The following is a 23453-nucleotide window of genomic DNA, read 5'->3' as shown; positions in this document are numbered from 1 at the left end:
GTCCACAGAAAGTTAAGTCGAAGTTTTCAGTTAAAACTGAAAGTCTGTAGTTTGAAATGTTTGTTGGAAACTTGAGTTAATAAATTGATTCTTTCCGTTTTAATAGCGTACAATAGAAGATCAAATAATTATTTTTGTGATACAATTGTTTTGAAATGTAGTTAATGTAAATAAATTTAAATTTAAAATATTTAATTGCATTTTATTATAATTATTTTAGCTTAGATTTCAACTTTTTTCATTGTAAAATTTTTTAATCAAGTTATTCTTCAAATGTGGGCAAAAGTTTGAAATTACTACCAACTTTCGGGATGGATTGTATTTCTTTCTATACAAAGTCAAGACAGAAAAATGTGAACATTTTTGTATAAAAATGAAAAAAAAAAACAACATTGAATTGTAAACATTTATTTTTCACTTTATACACATTACATACACGATTTTTTTATTTTTACCGACAATTTTCAATAAAGTACTATCGAGATTTATCTGTAATACAAATATTTATCTTATACATTTTCTTGTGTGCCTTTACCAAAATTTTTCATTGCGAATGCAACAGACTGTTGAGATTCAATCATACAAATGTTATGTTTTAAAATAACTTTTAAATCAGTATATCTAGAAAAGGCTATCTATTTGTACGAAAGTACATTTTAAACTTCACTATTATTTTCACTTAAACATATATATGCGATTGCATTTTAGTTTTATAATCTTACATTTACACTCAAGTTTGCATTGTAATGTACATACGAAAATCATTAAATATTTGGACCTTAAACAAAAGTAATTGTCAATTTTAATACCACACAGAGAAGTCGAAAAGTTTGCATGATGCAATAACTCTATGTATCACAAGACAACGGATTTAGTCTTTTAACCACATTTTTTTACACAATCACTGCTTTATTGCCACTGGTCACAAATCATCACAACATTGATACATTGACATAGATCCCAGTTCAAGAAATCAGTGATTCATTGCCGTGAATCACGGATCAACTCATCACTGATCCTTTGTCACTGGTCACAGTTCAATATAACAGTGTTTCATTGCCAAGAGTCACAGTCACAACACATTACACAGCCGCAGTCACACCGTCGCGCGGTGTGCTTAGTATCAGAGGTTGAAGTTGTCTAAGCGCAGTTTTCCCTCATTCTCAGTCAAATACAGTAAATCCGCCATTGTTTGCTCGCATATCGCTTCTTCTGCTTTCTCAGACATCTGAAAAAAAATAACAGCATAAATTTTTTGCCTTATTGTGTTTCAGTGTAGTTCAAAACCAACGGTATTGTATGAGATTAAGTTTAGAAAAAGTGACAAAAAAAATATGAAGACCAAATTAGTTATAAAAACATCAAAACTAATTTTTTAAATGCAAAAGTTTAAACGGATGGATGGATGTTTCTTTGGAGTTATCTTAGGAACGGCTCCTCGGATCTTGATGAAATTTGGCATAGATGTAGAACATAGAAGAACACATACCCTATTATTTTTTTTTAAATCCGCACTTATACTGCTTTTAACCGAGATGTACTATTTTGGTTACTAACCAACATTGTTTTCCCTATGTATTAAGTTATGGCTACTTAAATAAATTGTCCCTTACCGGTCTATAATTGTATTCAGTAGCAGGTGGAAACTTAAAATTGGGTCCAAAGTTGACGCTGACAGTGATATTCTTGTGCAATGATACAGTTGGGTAGTAGCAGCCTTGATATATGTCCGTGAACGCCTCGCCCTGGCATTCACCATTCTTGAAGAAAAATATGCGACTACCCGACAGTGGTTTTAAATTGTTGAGTGACTCTTGGATGTTGTCTTTGTCTTCGTAGTACAAGTGACTCTTGAATTTCACTAAAGGCTGTGGAAATTAGATTTATATTAACATTTTTATCCACATTTCCTTCCCACCCTTATTAGGAAAGGATGGGAAGGCGAAGTGGATATAGACCGGAGAAAGGAACGTATTGGAAAGGGAATAATTCTCTTTTTGTGCATGTGGCAACGAATCAGCTATTGCGTATGTCCGTTGGCAGCGGTCGTTTCGCCGTTTTGGCGAATTATATGCTCGCTTGCTTGTTTGTTTGATATATGAAAAAAAAAACTACGAACCCTATCTTTGTAAGTGTTAGGCGTGTGTCGTACGGCCGCGCTGTCAGGCAGCACGACGAGGAAGCCCAGCGTGTCTCCCTCCCCGTACCCCGCGCTGTAGTGCTTGCCGCGAGACTCGTGGAACCTGCAACACAATATTATATGGTATCATTCTGTTCGCACCTACAGTGTTCAAAAACTTAATTAGTGTCATGTTGATAAAAATAATCTTAATACTAATATTTTAAATGCGAATGTTTAGATGGATGGATGGATTTTTGTTTGAAATAATCTCCAGAACGGCTGAATTAATATCGATGATATTTGGGATACTTATAAAACATTGTCTGGAAGAACACATAGGCTACTTATTATGTTTTTTTTTAAATCCCGTGCGGACGGAGTCGCTGGCGTCCGCTAGTGTTATATAAATTTGCTTGGATATATGGATGGGTGGGTGTTTGTTAGAACAAAATGACTTACATGTATGTAAATGAAATTTGCTTTACTTATTCTATAATTAATACTTTGGCAAAAAAATCGTAGTTTTGTTCACAAGGTCATAGGCATAGGGAGTCTAAGTACACTCAGTTATCTTTTTTTTATCTTTTTGGTACCTGGTGCCCTTGCGGCTGCGCCACGAGTAGCCAAACTTGTCGTATCCGAGAGGTGCCTGCAGGTTGGCATAGCGGCGGCCCCAACCCAGCCGCGCCGCTGCGCCTTCAGGCAACTCCTCCACCACCGCCTCCCAGTACCACGCCCCCCGAGACACGCCTACATACACAAAACTTATCATTATAAACCTCTCATTCGTTTTCTTTGCTGCTTACTGACATCTATAAATGGACCGGCTGTATGATGTTGTATTTTGTGCCTATTCGTTTTTCGCCTTTTTGGCGATGATGGTAGCAGTATGACATTTCATGTACCATTCCAACTAAGATCTGTGCTTATGCTAGAACATGGATTACGTCAATACGAAATAAATAGATAAATAATAATATAGATAGAATTTACTGTATCGTAACAACAGAGGGGCTAGACAAAGTGCATTTGCTTCGAGGCGATTCCACAGCGAACTTCAAAAATGTATAGAACTGACAATAACATTTGGTAAGTCACGTGATTGTCGCTCGTTAATTTTATACATTTTTGAAATTCATTATGGAATCGCTTGAAAGCGAATGCACTTTGTCGAACCCCCAGGCGCGTTTAAATCGGAACGTATTGCATTTCCAAGCAATAGCCTATCCATTTATAGAGAACAGTGCTGCTGTACTAACTTTCCTTCGAGCTGTTGACAAAAGGGCAAACATACCATGCGTGGCGCGCACCATGCAGTAGCCTTTATCACCGGTGACAGCCAGCCGGTCTTCAGCGAGACGCAGCTGAGGCGCGCGATCGTGCAGCGCCAGCAGCACCGCGCCCGGACACAGCGCGCGGTACAGCCAGCCCGGGATAGGCTTGCCGCTCCACTCATTGTTCTCGTCAAACTCCTGACACACACGCACACAAAAGCCTCTTCATTCTATTCTATCTTAATATTATCTTACTAATATTATAAATGCGAATGTTTAGATAGATGGATGATAAATATTTTTTGAAAGTATCTCCAGAACGGCTGAACGGATCACGCAGAAATTTGGCAAAGATGCAGACTACAGTCTAGAAGAACACTTAGGCTACTAATTAAGTTTTTTTTTAATTCCACGCGGACGGAGTGACTGGCGACAGCTAGTCATTTACATGAGTTGACTTCTTTATTGGTAGATTATTGAGGCTTCCATAACACTGTTGATTAGATAGAAGTGACTACATAAGACACTAAACTGTATTATAGTAATACAGATAGGTCGGGATAGAAATTAGTTTAGATATGACGATAGATGAAAGAGGAAGAATATAGCTGACAATGTAAAAGTAGTCAAAATATCTTTTGTGAAAAAAAGTTTTTTTTGTTCAATAAATAATTTTTATTTTTTTAAATCTAACATAAAAGTGAAGACATAAAAACTGTTTCTTACGAAACATTTTCTCACCTGTCTGAACGGCGCTTGCGGATCAGGTTCAGCGAGGATGTACCGATAACCGTCCTTGTTAAAGGGGTGCTCGGTGGGGTAACCATGGCTGGGCAGCTTGAGGGCGCTCAAATCACTCGCGCGGCCCTTCTTACCGACCGGGGCACCCGTCTCCAATCCCCCTACAGCGGGCCGCCGCTTCCCCTGGCGACCCTTCACGTTACCGGCAAGTGGTACTGTAACACATCGGTACATTTTTAACAAATGAATTTTTATCGAATTGCTAATTTCAAATTGATGAGGCGATTTTAATATTTGTTTCATCATAACATTGAGTTATATTTAGTAGTAATTTGTGCGATGAGCAGACTTAAATTGGCTCTAAAAATCTTAATAAAATCAATTATTTTTAATAGAATGTTTTAAATATTTTTAACACGGTATCAATAAGCTTTGATATCAAATTAATAACATCTCTTATAATTTACCTTACACTAAAAATACATTCCGATAACGTTCCTCTAAAATTATTATGTTTATTTCACTGTTATATTTAAATAAAGTTACTTGTCAACTATCACTTCGTATTTAGCTTTATAGTTACGTTAGTTCCTCAGTGTAGATTAAACATGATAAATCTACACTAAGCCACTCTTAAGAAAACTTTAAACGACTGATCGTTGATTTTCGAGACCAAAATCTCTATTTAAAACATATCGTCATCCCTGTCATTATCTTTGACAAAACAGAGATAACAATAAGTTTTCAACGGGCTGTACTGGGCTGAATGAGACTAGAATTAGCTAGAATTCCATGCATTCCATTTATTTGGGTAATAAATATTTTTATCAATAATAAAACATGATGTAAAGATGTTTGGTTATTACAAAAACAATTCACAGCAACGTCCGTTATTGCAGATTCTATTTATAAACCATTTTTGCAGTAAAAATATTATGAAAGAAGCGAGTGCTTTATTTCTAATAACAATAGCTACATTTACGACGTGGTATGCACGAATGAAAATTGTTTTCAGAGTTTGTTACTGCGGTCCGATTCATATTGTACATTATGACATGCCAACCATTCTGTTTTTTTTAAATGATAATTAATATACAACGTTTATTAATTAAAAAGTTTTTATAATATGCATTAGATTTTATTTTTCATAACACAAATAATTTATTATATTAATGCATCACTAGCAGTTGCCCGCGACTTCGTCTTTATTTACAAAGAGATCCCCGGGGTAGCGTCCCAACAGTGGAAGATTTCAAATCGATTCAATAGTTAGTTACGGAACCTATTCAATGCAAAAAAATAATCAAATCTTTTGACAATCCTTCAAAGATTTATCAATCAATTTAAATGCAATTAAAACGGAATCTAAATAGTACAAACTTATTATAATACATGTATAAAGAAATATACTAATTAGGGACAAGTACAAAACCCATCATTTATTCGTACCGTGGTATGAATTTGTGTCGTAATTTAAAAGCGCCACGTGTCAAGAAAATCAATACCTTTGGTTCATTGCTGTAAAAGTGACCGCGCCTAGCATATTATTCCATTCCAACCCTTACCGTATCAATAATAGAGATAAATCAATACAAATAATAAAATATTTCGCTTACATGTATTTACGTACGTGTAAATAAATAAAACTATCATCTTAACAGATTGGACCAAAATTAATTAACAAGTAATTAACTTTCAAAGTACGTAAATGTTGAAAATAAATTTAACTTCTATTAATAACAAATTTCTGTACCTCAACTGTGAAAAGTTTGGAATATAATTAACTTTAGTTATCCGTGAAAATTTCAAGTTATTGACACTTTTATATCAACATTTAGTTGTCTTTGGTTTTTTTTTCAAAGAGAATAGAGTAGACGTTCTTTTTATACACAAATGTGTACAGTGGAAACCCAGCCTAAATGTCTTTTGTACGTAACGATACCTTTATCACAACATGATATACCTACATAGTGTTCTAATTGGCGAAGCTATACTTTTATCTGAAGTACATTATTTTATATACAATGCATCGAATCTTCTGTCACAATAGTGAATCTCTCTCATTCATCTTTGAAGAAAGAGAGACAACAATATATGACACCACAAATGGCATGTCAGTGGAATATCACGGTTACAAAATTGAGGAAAGGATTAATGGGTTAAACGGCTAATTACACTATTCAATGCGGTAAACAACAAATCATTATTAATCAGTCAAACAGCTAATGCTACTACCGACTGTCGAATACAATTGTTTTAATATTTACTTATGCTATTGTTCAAAACCTGGATATGTCAGGGAGCGGGGCGCCTCAATGGCGGGCCTTATGGGCGCCAGCGAATAGATATGTGATAACTCTAGTGGAATCAAACAAGAAGGCATTTAATTATCAATTATCGATTAATTTAGCGTTCGTTCTGTAATCAACGAGACAATGACTCACAGCCAACGTGGATACTCAGATTGTTTTTTTTTTATATCAAAAAGTGGCAAACGAGCGAGGGGCCACCTGAAATCGCTGAAATAGCGAAGTGACCGTTGCCCATAGACATCCGCAATTGCATATGCGTTGCCTACCTTTAATCGACGGATTATATGCATAGAAAGAAAATATTTTCTGCATTCCATGCATCATCTCATCCGGAATGTCCACTTCCACTTCCCATCCTTTCCTTATAAGAAAAGGGTGGGAAGGGAAAGAGGTCTAAATTAGGCCTCCGGGACGTCTATCTCTATAAATAGGTTCTTATAAAAGATCAATACTATGATTACGTAATCGAGATAACTCAACAAACATTTTGCCTATTACTTTCTTAACCTTTTATAAATGTAACATCAAATATTACAAATATTTTCACACCCTTATCACTCAAGTACAGGCAGAGAGTATGAACATTTCGCACAAAAATATTGTATACGCATTTGTATTCTCATATACGTAACTTTGTATCAGAAAACTGGTTGATATGTAATGATTTAAAACGTCACACACTTTACCAACAAAGTTCTATATCAGTTCTTATAAATTCTTTTCGCTTGTCCATAAAAACTTTTTGGATTTCTTACGAGACGCTAAAACTCTATCGTAAGTTAATCAGGTTATTCAGTCGAGTCTAGCATATTTTCACTAACCAATAAAAATGTGACGCAATTAGATGTGCCATGTGCAACAAAAATAAAAACACACAGATTCGTTACAAGTTTCAAAATAAAACATTCTTTATACAAATTACTGGCAGCCGATTATTAATTCATCAAAAAACGAAGCAATGTAAAGATAATATCAAATATATCGTAAAACACTTACAGTCCATGTCGAATGGAAGCGTTCGCCGAAATTCATTGACCGACACACGACAGAGCTAGTGTATGTGAAGACGCGATAAGATAAGGACGCGACTTCCCGAACTCCGAATTTAAAATTAATTTATTGTTATCGGTTTAACACCTTCTTGCTAACAAATACTGGCAGGTAAAGATGCACACAAGCGGGACGTGTGGGATTAAAAAAAACTCACCAGCCATGAAGTTCAAGGTTGTATATGGTAATAATCGATGGAGAAATCGCGGAGGCAACGCGTCTGTGTGGTCGCCGGGCAGCGAGTAAGGCGCGCGTGTGCGTCGCTGCGACTGTTTACAAACACAGCGGCGAGGGACAATGTCATTTATTCAATACGCGACTGCTCTAGTGTTTTATGTGGGGCACTAACGTTCCGCTACTGGCGATGGCGCACTCCTCTCCACATTACAACCTCCTTGCATTCTTTGACTACGTTATATAACACATCTTAAGTACGACGTAAAATATAATTCCCATTCCACGAACACACAAACATTTAAGATATGTATACATTAACAAAAATAAATCATGATGTGATAATATTTAGACAATCGTATTAGTTCTTTTACTATGTAAAGGGGATAATATTTTCTTTAAAAATAAACATGTTAAATAAATAGTACACGAAAAGATCTCTATCAGGAGTTTGTTTTTAATATTAAGTTACTTTAACGTTTAAGGTCTCATTAAAGACTTCAAATAAATAGAATGAGATAAATCATTTATCTACGCCTATCCTATTTAATTTATAGTCGTAAGAACAACATGCAGTGTGCAGCTCAATCGATACTGTCCGCGTCAATAACTCGCTATTTACCTACCACGTTAAAAATAGCCTTTTGAAAAACGTGCGCGAATCCACTTGGTAGAATTCTTAATCGCACTGATGAATTAAATTGTATAAAGATCAAATTGAAATACAACAGTAAAAACCTATTTTAACTATGCGACTGTTAAAGTTAGTTAAAAAGTTGTACATGTATCTTTTATATGGTTAAGTTATAGCTATAATAATTGTACTTACATTATGTAACTTTGATTATAAATAAGCAACTTAGATGCTGGTTATTTCATTTTAATTATCGAATTACAATAACGATTCAAGGGTCCGCATCCGCAACAGTTTTTGCATAATAAAGAAAAATATAACTGCAAGCCAGACAAATAGGTTTAGTTTTATGATTTGCATAGAATTAGATTTCTTATAACCTAGATGAAGTATGACCTTATGCGGCGAACTCACTCTAAAATTGGGTCAGAGCATTAACCCAGATCGCACAACGCCACTCATCGCGTTTCTACTTTATCATAAACTACAACTGGTTCAACAAACCAGTTATTATGAAAAAAAACATATGCAAATCAATCTAATATTGATAAAAAAGTATAAATATTCTGTCAAATTTATGCCGAGCGCGCGAATTTCGTCGCAAAATTGTTTTTTTTTTACGTAATAAATAACTTTAATTATAAACGTATCGGGAAGTTGAAACTGATTTGATATAGAAAATCAAAATCTTAGTTTATTAGACTTGTGTTAATCAGCTCTGAACCGAATCAAAAGTTCAGATCACAGACTTGAACCGTTGAGCTATACCACATCAACTAAATTAGCAGCTCATGGCTCATCGTGATCGTGACGAGCCGTGAGCTATCTGGTTACTCTTAGTTCATAGTTCGAAACACAAATCAAAACGCTACGAAAGTATAAATTGAACTAAACTGAGAACCGGTTCACTGATTCGCTTCACATATGGGAATCGTGAGCTGATCTGCGGGTCATTAGTTTTGAGTTTCCTATTACTATAGTTTATTAACTGTAGGCTTACATAACACTTGTACAAATACACATTGATATCTCTGTTTATTGTTAACGATAAATGTTTTTTTAAAGTATTACGACAGTGATACTCCACGGTTAAACGTACAAAACAACATAATAAATTCAATGGACATTATCGCATTTAATTTTAGAACAAGCTCGCAAGTCTCGTTTGGATAAACATGATAACATTGAAACAAGGAAAATTAATTCTATAGTACATTTTGGTACTAACAATATATTAAGAAAAAATTTGAATGTTTTCTATTTTAAAAATAAATTTTATATAATAGATTTGACGCTAAAAAAATAAAAGCGTCAATAGCCTAATGGTTAAGGGTACTGATTTCCGAACACGAGGTCGGGGGTTCGAATCCCGCCATTCGACTATTGTCGTAAACCATATCCTAGCACAAGCCTAGAGCTTAGTTGGAATGGTAAAAGAAATATTAGAAAATTAAAAAAAAATCTGCTAATTTAAAAAAAAATTGTAACGATCCTTGACTTCTTTGGCATAGGAAAGGGCTCGAACGCTTAAATCGTCTAATATTAATTCATTGATAAATATTCACATATGTAACTAATTAATGAAACAGAATTTTGTTGTCTTTAAATCACATTTCTAAGCTTTTTTTTTTTACTTTCTTACCGTGTGTTTCTGAGATCAAAATATCCGTTTAAAACATATTATTGTCTGTTTTGTCAAAGAAAGGGAATGACGATATGTTTATTATAGAGTTGTTGGTCTCAGAAACCAAATGTTACATGCGCATAAATTCTACCTATCTATATATCGAAACACTAAATTTCCTTTTTTTAGTGTTATAAAGTTTGAACTATTATAAAGTGTTTAAAAAATCCTAATTTCAATTACCTACTAAACGAAACAATCAACATCAAAGTGTGCTAAAGTTAGTGATTCTTGGCACGTGTCCATTGACCGGCCACTAATGACACGACGCCCGACGGTTTTTTTTTGCTTAAATTATACATAAATAATCACATCTGAACCACGACATCTAGCGGTCGACAATGGAAACTTTCAAATGATTACTTCCATTTACCGAAATTTAATTCAATTAGTTATTACATGATTTATTTTCACTCTGTTATTAGTTTATTATCTTATATTTGGATTTAATTATTGATTTTGAGTTTTATTTTGTGAACAATACATATTACATTCATCATTTTACATTGCCGCACAGAAAACAGCTGTCAAGTGAAATCAATTCCACATTTCGTCTGATGAGTGTGCGTGAGAGGACTAATTTTTCTTATAAGAAAATTATGACGAGGCAGTAGATTTGGGGAAGGAGGTGACGCATGGAAAGGGGTAATATCCTTAAGATTAAAAACAACTAGTTAGATGTGACTAGGCTTTAGTCAATCGTGCTGGCTAAGTCATTATCAGCTATACGACCCCGCTAAGGGCCTCGGAGTCTACCCAAGTTAGGGATGACTAGGCCATTGTCAACCATGCTGCCAGCCGTTCAATTTGTTGATTATGTTAATTAAAAAAATTTACTCTAAGAATTAATATATCCACATACCTGTAGCAATACCCATATCCGTGACTTTCAGCTGACCTTGTTTGATCATAGCCTCATAGTTAGGCTTGATGGAAGTCAACTCTGTATTATACAAGCCAAACATTTGTCCCTGCACCGGGTCTTCTTCGTACGTAAACAGAATCTGTATATCCTTGACCAGAGCTCGTTGTACTGTCGCATACCAAGATTGAGTCACTCTGCAACAAGAAAAGCATTAAAATTTAATTTTATTAAAATTAAAATAAAATTTTCATGCAAGATTTGACATCTGACATATTTAAAAATGTATACTTTTTTACTTTTTATAATTAAAAGCTTTTTGTCACAAAAGAGGTTTATATGTACCAAACTGTACTAAAAAGATCTTACTTCATCAATTGATGTAGCTACATACTAAGTTGATTAGTTGGTACAATAATTTTGCATTATTACGGTAAGTCTTCTGTGGTTACTCTTTTACTATGATATTGCTGTCTCTGCTATTCATATTGATAAAAACAGAGATAGCAATATTATTCCTCTACATGTATTCAGTAGAAATTCACGTTATTAAAAGTTAGGAGATATTATGTAGGAATAGGTGGTCGTTATTTTTATACCTTCGTGGCATTGTTGTCATTGCCTCCCAGTACTGATCAATATATGGAATTATCTCTCTATCCTTGCTAAATAGCATTTTATTGTTTCCCTCCTTAGAGCTTTCCTGTTTCAAATTGGCAATAGCGGTTAGACACATCTGCGGGAACGCTGGGAACAAATAAAACATTTTTATTTATTACTTTTAAATAACACAAGACATCTAAGAAATAGTGTAAGATACTAATATTAATATATTAAATTACAAAATAAATTGCCACAGTACATAATAATCCTTACATGTTTGGAATCCTTTTTAATAAAACAGCAATAATAATTTGAAATACTGACATAAATAAGAATAAAATATTTTTATTTTTGATTGTATGAAAAAAATTATAATTTGTTTTGTTTAAAAAAGCGTTGAAGCTGTGGGAACAGTACGAGCTGGCCAGCATGAATATTATTAATATTCCACATTGATTTTACAAAAATGTTTTAAATCTATACTTACGTGCCTGGTTCTTCTTAAAAGTCTCTAGTCCTGTTGGTGAACAGTTCTTGCAGATGAAAAGATAGTTTGTCATGAATGGAACAAGCTTTCCCAATTGATATCCAATGCAGGACTCGTGGTACCATCTATTACATGATGCACATAGCAGCTCAACTATATTTAAATTCCTCTCTTTACCACTGGAATTATCAAACAAACAAGTATTTATATAACTTTAACTGTAATTAACAATTTTATCAAGTAATTATAAGAGAAAAAAAACAGTAAAGTTTTATATAAGAAAAATTAACACTCAGTTTTTCTTTTTACATTTGGTTAATTTTTTTCTATCATACTTGGACTAAGACACCATTAAACTTTTTTATTAAAAAAAAATCTTGTACCAATAGCAACTGCTTTGTTGTGGGTCTCCCGCGCTTTTGTTTTTACTCTTTTCGCCATTCTCCCCCGCTTTTTGAGATTCTGAGTTTTGTGAATTATTGGCTGTAATATCCATGTCGATTGACTTTCGTATTCCATCTGCTAACGACATCGTGTATTATTCAATTCAATAAAATATCTTTATACCACAATATAACACATAATTGTTTCTTTGCTTATTTTATTAAAAGATATCTGTACAATACAAATACAATGTGATATCGAATTGACAGGTAAAGCAAGGTGTTTTATGGCTTGACATTTAAAATTACCCAATTTTTGACACATAAACTGTATTGTCTCCTTCAGTCAATACCGTATCATATAAGTGTGAAAGAGACAAAAAAAAATTAAGTGTACTATTTAATTTAGCAGTATGAAAACTTTCTGTTCGAAAATTTAAAGTTTTAATTTGTCAGTTTCATGAGTTATGATTTATGATTCTCATCTCTCGCACTTTGAGTTATCGCTTTCATTTATCATCTATGCCCACCATCTGTCACCTGTCACTGTCACACCAAAGTTGTTATTTTGAAATTTGAATTTTGAAAAAAATTGAGACAAGCTTCTTCTTACATCAATTTTAACTGAATTCTATACCTTTAGGTATAACATTCCTTATTTTTATTATATTCCGAAATGGACACAATTAACAATCCAGAAATAATAAGCCTAGGCACTAAAACAAACCAAGATTGTATACTCATGGATATTATTAAAGAATTATGTTCGGATAAAAGTTCTCTTTCAAGTAAAATTATTAAAAAGGTTACAAGTATTATAGAAGACAATGAATTATTACACTATGGAAGTCTGCATAAATTAAGTACGGCTGATGAGAGCTCATCAACTGTTTTAGGTCAGTATGATATTTACTAAAAACTTGGTTTAAACGAGGTTCAAAGTGCTTTCATGTTGATGGGGTGATCACTTTCCCTGTTTATTTACCCGTATAAAAATATACCGTAGAAGGATTTCAATTGTTATGTATATATATTCCAGCAATATCAAACATAAATTCCATATAAAATATTTCTATTTCTAGACTCTGATTCATGAATTTTTGGGAATTTCCAGGAGTTTTGCATCAAACATCATCTGAACTAACATTTGATGAACAGGCAGAACTGAACCAAGCAATTATTCACAAAATACAAAGCAAATTACCAACATTTACTGCCGAGTTAGAACATTTGAAGCAAAGTAGGGACAAGCAAGCAAGCAATAAAAACCTAATAAAAGAAATCCGTGAGTGTATAAATGACAAATTACGTCTATTAGAAGAACAAGAAAATGAGAAGACAGATCTAATGATGGACTGGATCAATCATAGAATGCAAGATGTGTTGAAGTTTAGTGAAAACTCTAGTGAACTTCTTACACTAAAAACAAAGATTATTGATCTTAAATCTCAGTAAGTTACATCATATTTTTAGTATAGAGTTTGTCAGATATTTGTGACTCGGAACATCAATACAAGTCATTATGCGGAACATAATTTTGTTGTAACGGGAGTACAGAGATACAGAGGGAGGACTCGGAGCAACTCATAGAGGACTGTGAGCCACCAAGATATTTTTAAAGACTCATACCTATATTAATACAAGCTGTCGCCTGCGACTCTGTCCGTGTGGAAATAAAAAAAACTTAATTAATGTAGCCCCACCCATCACATCCATCTAAACATTTGCATTTATAATATTAGTAAGTTAAATAAAAAGCAGCTCTTCAAGGCATAAATTCGAAAAAAATGAATAAATAGTCTCCTATGATCTCCAGGCTCTATGCTACCTCCTTACCAATTTTCAGCCATATCGGTTAAGCCGTTCATAAGTTATAATAGTGTAACTAACACGACTTTCTTTTATATATATATATAGATGTCATATAATAAATAATTGTTATTTATTATTTTGATAAGCGAGAATCTACTATGTACATATGTACCGAATTTTCTACTTACTGCTTAGAGATATATGTATACCTTTTTTGTTATTTTAAGAGTAATAATGAAAGGTGGATTTTTAATAAAAAATCTTTGTTTCAGGATTCTCAATTTGCAAATATTACAAAACATTTTCACAGAAACAAACCAGTCTGTCAAAGCATACGGTGAAATCCACAAGGATCTCAAAGATAGTATTATGGAAACTGAAAAGCGAATTAGACAATACAAAGATATTGTGGAAACTGATAACGATTGATATTTTTTTTACTATATTTTTTATTACAGAATTTTTTTTTAAATTTCAACACATGTATACAATCCTTTAGAGCAGTGGTTCCCAAACTTATTTTGACTACTGCCCACTTTGAGAATAAATATTTTATTAGCGCCCCAATATTTTCACATATTTAAAAACCACTATAACTTCAAATTAAATTAATTAATTATTGTGACCTAAATATGTATATTAATAGAGAATTCTAAACGAAACGGAGAATTCCCGCAACTTGAGACCTGCAGCGCCAACAAGGGGGCGTTATCGCCCATTTTGGGAAAGACTGCTTTAGAGTGTTTAAATTATGGGATGAGCAAATTTTTTTTATTCAAGTCATTTGCAAAGAAGAATGAAAATATTGGTAAATAACCACTAGACACAAGTTACATACATATCTGTTGCTATGGTTTGAAAAAATATATATATGGCCACAAGTGGGCACAGTAAATCCAGAAATTAACTTCGTATAATAATATGTCCCATGACTATTTAATACTTTGAACAGAATCTGAATGTCCAAAATAATCTAAAAGTTAAAAGCAAAGTCGAAAAGATCGTCGAACATGGCAACTCCGAATTTGCACAGCAATCTTCTTAAAGTTTCCACTGTGAAACATTTTAATAAACAGAAAAATATTTCACTAGGAAAGACATTTTAAAATTTTAAATTCTTTAATAAAAAAAAAATAACAAAATGGTTTGAGTAGTTGTTTCGGAAACCCACTTTAACGCCAATCGGAATTCGTTTGTCCCTGTTCGTGAATACAATATCTTTAGCGGGCGGCAAACGACCGGGCTTTGTGGCAAAAAAAGTATTCGACGACTTTAGGCCGATGATGTTGATGAATATAAAATCCGATGTTCTCAGGGTATATTCTTGTGTTTGATTTATAACTTAATATATTCAAGCCCTAAATAAAAATAAATGGCGCAAAAATACAAACGAATTTAGAACCTCCGCCTCTTTGAAGTCAGTTAAATAGAAAGTTAAAAGTTTGTGCCTTTTGTTCTTTTCTTTGTGCGATATAATTTTCCGATATAGTAAACGTTGCATTTGTTCATTGCAATTTTTATAATCGTGACTACATTTGTAACGTGATAATATGTCGTTCACTTATTTAATTATGAAATTAAAACAATGGGTAGACTTTGGATTTTATACGTAATTTAGGTACTAAAACAACATTTTTTTTTTGTTATTTTTAAGTACTTTAACATCAAATTATTCAAACTTTCGTGAGACATTATACTAAACTGATGATGAACTGAACTGATGAACCGTAGCTCACTGTAAGCGAGCGACGGGCCGCGTCCGCGAAATAATACCAGTACCACTCATCATGATGAAGGGCCCCCGATGGGCTCGAAACTAGTCGGTGCCGCCACCGGACGTATATACGTGAGTGTTTAGCCGTGTTTATATATCAGTTTACTTTAATATCACAAGGAAATAAATCACAAAAGGCCAAATAAGATTCATACAAAAAAATATATATATATTTTACAAATAAAAAGCTTTAGAAATTTTGAAATATGGGCAATATTTGTAATTGTTTAATCAGCCGTCCGTGTATTATTTGTTTAAACCTGTTGTTTAATGTCCCGTTTTTCTTTAACGATATATTTTTAGTTTGAGTGATCCATTCTCTGTTTTTAATAATTGTCAATAATTCAGAAATCATTTGGTGACTATATACTGTATTCGTCTGCCCGATTCGTTCAAACTGTCGAGGTACGCAATCCTGTTGCGCTTTTACCGAGATTTTCCCATACTATATATAATATATATTCTTCCATCTAGCCATTTCTTCCATCTAGAAGAACACAAGGGCTACACATTTGTTTTTTTTAATAGATAATTGTTCTATAAATTGTTTAACTGATATTTTTTCTTCCTTTAGGTAGGTATAAATTGTGACATACTTCTAATCTAAATCCTTTGTTTATTTTATTTCCTTTATGGAAAATAACTTTATTCTTTGTCCGAGTCCGAGTTTCCTTTACATTGTAGGCACATGAACTATAAGAAATGTGTAATTGAAAAACTTTGTACGTTATCTAAAGCCAAATAGATATGAATCATCACGTGTTCGTCAGTCGCATCTGGGACGCTGTGAAGTGTGGTCGTGTGATATATGTATACGGTGATTTTATGACGTCAGTGCCGGCTTGATGATGGATACAGCTGTTGAGATATTTCAGTACGTATTAACTAAAAAAGAATATTTTTAAAATTGGAATTGTCTATGCCTACTTGATTTTTATCGGCTTTAGATTCAAGGTAGAATAAGATTTATGTCATCGTGTTTACATCTGCGTCAAGATAATTTTATTTATTGTTGTTTTTAATTATAACAATTAACTTGAATAAATAACAATGTTCTTGTTACTAGAACGGACTCCAAGATTTTTTCTAATGTCTAGAAGTAATATTTTATGTCATAACAAATTAATAAATTTTACCCTAATGTTGTCGAAAAGAATGAGCATAGAATAACTGGCTGCACATAAGTATTTATTCGAAGGTAAACTGCAATGCCAGTATTACAGTAGTATTAATCAATTAGATACAGCCAAGGTCTTTGATCTTATTGATGCGATCACAACAGTAATAAAACTATAAACAATAAAACCTCCTTAAAGTATAAAACAAAATAAAAACAGACATAAAAAGAAAAAAACTATAATTACGTAGTCGTATATGCTAGTTAAAAACTTATTTTGGTTATTAAAATTGTCAAGCTCTCATAGCTCTGTTATAACTGGTGATGATTTTATTAAGCGTCGGAAACTAGGAAGGAGGTCATTCACGTAATATTCTTTACAATACTGTGTCCAGGACATTTAAATACAGATTACGATGTATCATCTGTGCCCACGATACAGGCATTGCCTAGTGTGGGCATGACTAGATTATCCAAATTAATCATAAATAGTAACTTAAGTTTAATTTAATTTCTTAGTTATGTGCAATTTTTATTATGTTAGTTATTGTTTCTTGGTTTAATCTTTATTACCTATAATAAAAACTTTTCTTTCTTTCTTTCATATTTGGTTTATCTCAAGCCTACTAAGATTTATTTAACCTTTAATTCCACTAAATTTTACCTTCATACTACCAAGGGTTTTTTACATGGAATTTGATTAATAACAGGCACTGGTTGCAGTACGAATATTTGTGACAAGCGACATCGTTATCGACTTTTATACTTAAAATTTGTGCAGCGAATGTCAGGTGTAAAGTACACCAAAAAATATTATAATAGTTTTGTCATATAATTAGCGTTGACGATACAAAGGCTATGTTAAATACAATGAATAAAAACACTTTGTTTTGTTATTTCAAAATTAAATTTATAATGAAAACATAAATGCATCATTATTTTGTTTTTAATATCATGCATTTAAAAATGCAATTTTTACAATATTAATATCAATTATAATAAGTAATAATCAGACGCACGCGATATTATCTAGTTACTAATTAGGTATATGATAACTAAGTATATAATCAACTTATATATCTATCATTTAAAAATACATTTTAATTGCATAAGAAAAAAATTACTATTAAAATACATTGTATGAAAAACACAGAAAGAACAAAGTAAGTTTAAGGTAAAAGCTGTCAAATAACTTAATGGTGATTTATGAAGCTTCATTATTAAAAACCAGATTAAAAACTTCGATCTGAAGCATTACTTAGCAATACCTTGACTTGTAGGAGCAACATCGAAAAACGGCCAGTTGCCATTTTTCATTTAAAAAAGGAACATGATATGCATTTCCTTTGAAATAAAAAAAAATATTTTTAATCTAAACCAGCCTTTGTATATGAACAACGGATGTACAAACGATAGTGTTGTCCTATAATTATTCCAAATTTAAATCCGTATACCTACCATATTGCTATCGCCCGAGACTCCGTCCAAGGAATTAAAAAAAAAACTTATCCTTTCAGACTATGTTCAACATCTGTGCCAAATTTCATCAAAATACATTGAGCTGTTTTGGAGTTACCTATAAACATCCATCCATCCATCCAAACATTTATAGTATTAGTAAGATCGATAAAATGACAAATATCATCGTACATAAAATGTCTTCAAAATATAGACGGTAAAAATAACTGTGTTAATAGTTGTGTAATATTTAAACTAAATAGATTTACGTTGATAAGAAATGTAATCGTCAGTTTACGTCGTGTGAAAGATAAACTAAATATACGAGTATGTACTTAGTTATCTGTATACGGACTCCTCTTTCCCAATAAATATATAGGTACTTTTAGGATATTATTTAAATTACAAATATGAAACTCATCTTTTGTATTTGAATATTTTCTCTAAGTAAAGGATCAAGATATTGTCTAGTATCTCGTTCTCATGTAAATGCTCCGTTTGAAATCAAATTGTAGTTAATCATAATATTTTTTTTCCTGACTTATATTAAATCTTACTTCTTACTAATATTATGAATTCAAATGGTTATATCGATAGAACACCGTTTGGAAGAACTCATAGGCTACTAACTAACTTTTTTTTTTTAATTCCGCGCAGGCGGAGTCGCGAGCGACCGCTAGTATGATAATACAGCTTCCATTACGAATACATAGGTAATAGAAATAACTGAGACTAAAATCCCCGTTTAAAAAATATTGTTATCTCTGTTTTGTCAAAGATAATGACAAGGATGATATGTTTTATACAGAGATTTTGGTCTCAAAAACCCACCACCACAGTTCAAATTTGACATTTTTGTTACAGTTTTGTATCAGAAAAGCTCGGTATACAATGGGCACCGCGAAACGTTCCGATGACACGGCGTCTCCAGACCCTGGGTGCTGCCGGCTGGATCTGCCTCGTTCTGTTCGGAGAAGCTCTCAGTATACTGGTCTTCCTCAGCATCTTATATTCCTCGATGTGGTGGCTCGCGCTGGGCTACGCGGTCTGGATGCTCAAAGACGTTGAAACACCCAACAAAGGTGGACGTAGGTGAGACATTGAGTTTTGAAAAGTCCGGTTTTCTGATGTCTTTCATCTCTTGTTAACTTGAATAGTAACAAGTCTGATTTGTAAGACGGAAATCGTAAACTATATCACTATTTAATTTTATACGTATATATTTTGAGGAAGAAAATCTGACACTGTGCCGGTGTACTGGCACAACACTAGCCTTACTAAAATGTCGACGTTTATGTCACCTCACTAATCATTCTGACACTTGACTTTGCAATGTAAGCGCGCCATCCTCGTCAAAGGATTGTAATTAATAAATGTCTAAAAATATAAAAGTAGATTTAGACGAAATCAATGAAAAAGTTATTTAAGGAATCTTTCGTTATATTTTTCAGATTCGAATGGGTCAGGAATTGGTCCTGGTGGCGGAACTATTGCGACTACTTCCCAATTAAATTAATCAAGACTGCTGAGTTAGATCCATCGAAGAATTATCTCTTCGCATGTTTCCCGCACGGCGTTGTCAGTTCCGGAGCGTTCGGAGCATTCGCCACTAACGCGTTAAACTTCTACAGAACATTCCCTGGCATGACGTGCCATATGATAACATTAGGAGGTCACTTCTTAGTTCCACTGTTCAGAGATCTGATTCTTGCGTTAGGTGGATGCGCGTCATCAGAAGAGAGTCTATTACATTTATTAGATAAGAGGAAACATACGGGGAAATGCGTGGCGCTGATTGTTGGTGGAGCTGCAGAGGCACTGGACTCGCATCCTGGAGAATACTGCGTCATTCTGAGCAGAAGGAAAGGATTTATACGAGTTGCCATGAAAACCGGGTAAGATATATTTCGCAAGACGCTTCTACGTATAAAGAGTACGCCTTTACTCTACGTTTGTTCCAAAAACAATCTGAGACCCACGGAAGCAGAAGGAGGTAAATAAGTCGAGATTTCATAAGTTTAAGAATAAATATATCGGAAGGGGATTAATCGAGACTAGTTAAAATCTTAAATGCTAATGAGTAGTTACAAACAAAATTTATTCCATTCCAGGGCACCTTTAGTTCCCGTATTCTCGTTCGGCGAACCGGACGTGTTCCGTCCGCTGAACAACCCGCGGGACAGTCTGCTGCGCCGCTTCCAGGAGAAGTTCCGTGAGTTGACCGGCATATCGCCCATCCTGCCCATCGGCCGCGGTTTCTTCCAGTATACGTTCGGCGTACTGCCTTTACGATCGCCTATTACTACTGTTGGTAAGTCATCAATTATTTTTCTTTTATAAAAAGTATAAACAGAGTATAAGCTACTATCACTTCCTTGTTTGAAGTTACTTCTTTCTCAGCTATGTCCACTATAGAAACGCCAATAGCCTAAACGTTGAACGATCGTGCATTCGATCACAAGGTCGTAGATTTCATTTCATATAAATCAAATAAAATATCCGAGCACAATTCTGTAGCTTGTAATTGAAATGGAAATTTCGATAATAAACAATTTGCTAATATTTTACTAATAAAGTAAAATCATCGAATCGCCTGTATAGTTTGTTTTTAATCGAAATGGCATGGAACGTATAAGATACTAGCTGTCGCTCGCGACTCCGTCCGCGCGGGATTAAAAATAAATGTTGACCGATTCTCAGACCTACTCAACATGCTCACAAAATTTTTTGAGAATCGGTCAAGCCGTTTCGGAGGAGTATGGGAACGAACATTGTGACACGAGAATTTTATATATAAGATATAATCGACATTTATATTAGCATTTGACAATTATTGTTCTTTTTAGCAAACGTATTAATAGTGGAAATATAAGAACAGTCTTTAATGTTTTTAAAATAGATATATTTGTTACGTTACTTTTAAAAATAGTTTCCCTCGTGTTTAGCTCCTGACCTACATGTAGTCTCCGCCGCATTGCTGTCGTTTTTAACAAAGATTTACAAAACGAAATCGAATGAAAAACAATCTCAAAGAACAATAAGAGAATAACAATTTCAGAAACCGGTATATTTATTAAACGCGAGAACGAATGAAACAGAATACTAATTTATAAAAAATTAAGTTATTGTATTCAAATTTGTATGTAATAAAAATAACAAAAAACGAAACATCTTCTAAGATCCATCTTCATCTTTCACCAACTCAAAGGCCGGCAACGCATCTGCGGTTCCTCTGGTATTGCTGATGTTTGCCCCCTTCTTTTATAAAAAAAGAGAAAACATCTTTTTTTTTCAGTTGGCACTCCAATGGAGATAGAAAGAAACTTGGAACCTACTGATGAGGAAGTGGATGCGGTACACGCAGAGTTCACAAGAAGATTGATAGAATTATTTGAATCTGAGAAGTCTAAATACTTGAAGGATTATAAAAACAAAACTCTTGTTATAACATAGAAAGAACTCAAATTATTTTACTTTACAGAGTACAAGGTTCTGCTATACACATAATTTTGCATTTATAAAATATCTACTTCATCATCAGCTCGGTATCCCCACCGAGGGGCTCGGAGCTTACCATAAGTTAGGGGTGACTGCGCCATAGTCGACCGCACTGGCCCAATGGGGGTTGGTTGACTTCACACATATCTTTGAATTTATTTACGATGTTTTCCTTCACCGTAAGAACTTAAGATAAATGTACATGTCGGGATTCGAACCCAGGACCTGCAGATTGCAAGTCAAGTGCTTAACCCCTAAGCTACCGACGCTCAATCCATTGCTCCAATATCTACTTAGTTAACTAAAAAGTTATTTAGTAACAGTTAAGTTGAATACATTTTTTAAAGATTTTGTTTCTTGCCAAAATTATAACATGGGTGAGTGATACATAAACACGGCTAAACTCTCACGTATATACGTCCGGTGGCGGCACCGACTAGTGTAGAGCCCATCGGGGGCCCTTCATCAGGATCAGGACGCTCAGTGACCGACGGGCCGCGTCCGCGAAATAATACCAGTACCACGCATCCTGATATAATATCTTCAATTAAACAAAAAATTTCGTTATGATCCTGTTTTTGATTTGTTCATTTTTTTACATGAAGTATTGCATAATTTAGTGTATGGATGTAAATAGTCATAAGTAGTACAACATTCTAGAATTGTAGTAATAATAATACAGGGGGTTCAATATTACATAGTTGTAAATATGTGATTTTTTTTTATTTTACTGTTATTAATTGCATGGATTATGATGCTCAATGTATGGATAACATTAGTAATATATTTAATTATGTTTGTAGAAGACTATAAACATTTTAGCATAATTTTTTATATTTAAATTATAAAAGAGTGGCACATAAATAGGAAAGCTATGCATAAATTTATATCACGGGTAAATAGGTTAGAAGTCCTATATAAATTTTCAATTGCAAATATTATAGTTTTTTGTAACTTATTGTTATTTTTCTTTAATAAATTCAATTATTTTTATTAGTGTTTTATTTTCTATATTACCAATATTATAAATGCCTATGTTTGGTTTAGATTGACGGTTGTATGTTACAAGGTATCTCCAGAAAGGCTCCATTGATATCACTAAAATTTAGCCAAGATCTGGAATAATCTGGAAGGACGCATAGACTAATAAGTTTTTTTTTTATTTCGGCATGGATGCAGTCGCGTTAAATTAAGTACGACATTTTTTGTACCTTTTACCTTCCTCCCCTTTTCAGTGACAAGGGAATAATTAAAATAAAACAATTAAATTTATTTTACTATTTTTATGTATTTTAACATATTTACATTATATTTACAATATTCCTTCTGCTTTGACGAAACAAAATCTTATAGATTAAAAAAAAGTTAGTCATTGGAAAATCGATGTCGAGTTTTATAGTATAGGTCAAAATTACAGAAACTGCTACTTAAGAAAGCGATGTGGAGTTAAGGAATATTAAGTCAAAGA

At 33.4% G+C, this 23453-nt stretch overlaps 2 protein-coding genes across 2 annotated transcripts; one reads left to right on the top strand and one right to left on the bottom strand.

The window, feature by feature from the left end:
- Positions 1 to 433: 433 nt before the first annotated feature.
- ash2 (set1/Ash2 histone methyltransferase complex subunit ASH2) lies at positions 434 to 12610 on the bottom strand. The gene is made up of 10 exons (XM_013316507.1): positions 12327 to 12610; positions 11944 to 12122; positions 11453 to 11600; positions 10854 to 11050; positions 4138 to 4352; positions 3417 to 3594; positions 2716 to 2872; positions 2120 to 2243; positions 1614 to 1868; positions 434 to 1228 (listed from the first exon to the last, which is right to left on the bottom strand). Exons 1-10 carry the CDS (start codon positions 12473 to 12475, stop codon positions 1124 to 1126), a joined length of 1707 nt encoding a protein of 568 aa, XP_013171961.1. The 5' UTR covers positions 12476 to 12610; the 3' UTR covers positions 434 to 1123.
- A 232-nt stretch (positions 12611 to 12842) lies between these two features.
- Positions 12843 to 22437, top strand: LOC106121218 (2-acylglycerol O-acyltransferase 2-A-like). Its single transcript, XM_013316763.1, has 6 exons — positions 12843 to 13222; positions 13441 to 13731; positions 19363 to 19579; positions 19939 to 20382; positions 20599 to 20798; positions 21783 to 22437. Exons 1-6 carry the CDS (start codon positions 13003 to 13005, stop codon positions 21938 to 21940), a joined length of 1530 nt encoding a protein of 509 aa, XP_013172217.1. The 5' UTR covers positions 12843 to 13002; the 3' UTR covers positions 21941 to 22437.
- Positions 22438 to 23453: the final 1016 nt, after the last annotated feature.

Source organism: Papilio xuthus, unplaced genomic scaffold (assembly GCF_000836235.2).
Source record: "Papilio xuthus unplaced genomic scaffold, Pxut_1.1 DF829129.1, whole genome shotgun sequence".
NCBI classification, from domain to species: Eukaryota; Metazoa; Arthropoda; class Insecta; order Lepidoptera; family Papilionidae; genus Papilio; species Papilio xuthus.
Note: the sequence above shows the minus strand (reverse complement) of the source record. Positions and strands in the feature narration are given on the sequence as shown.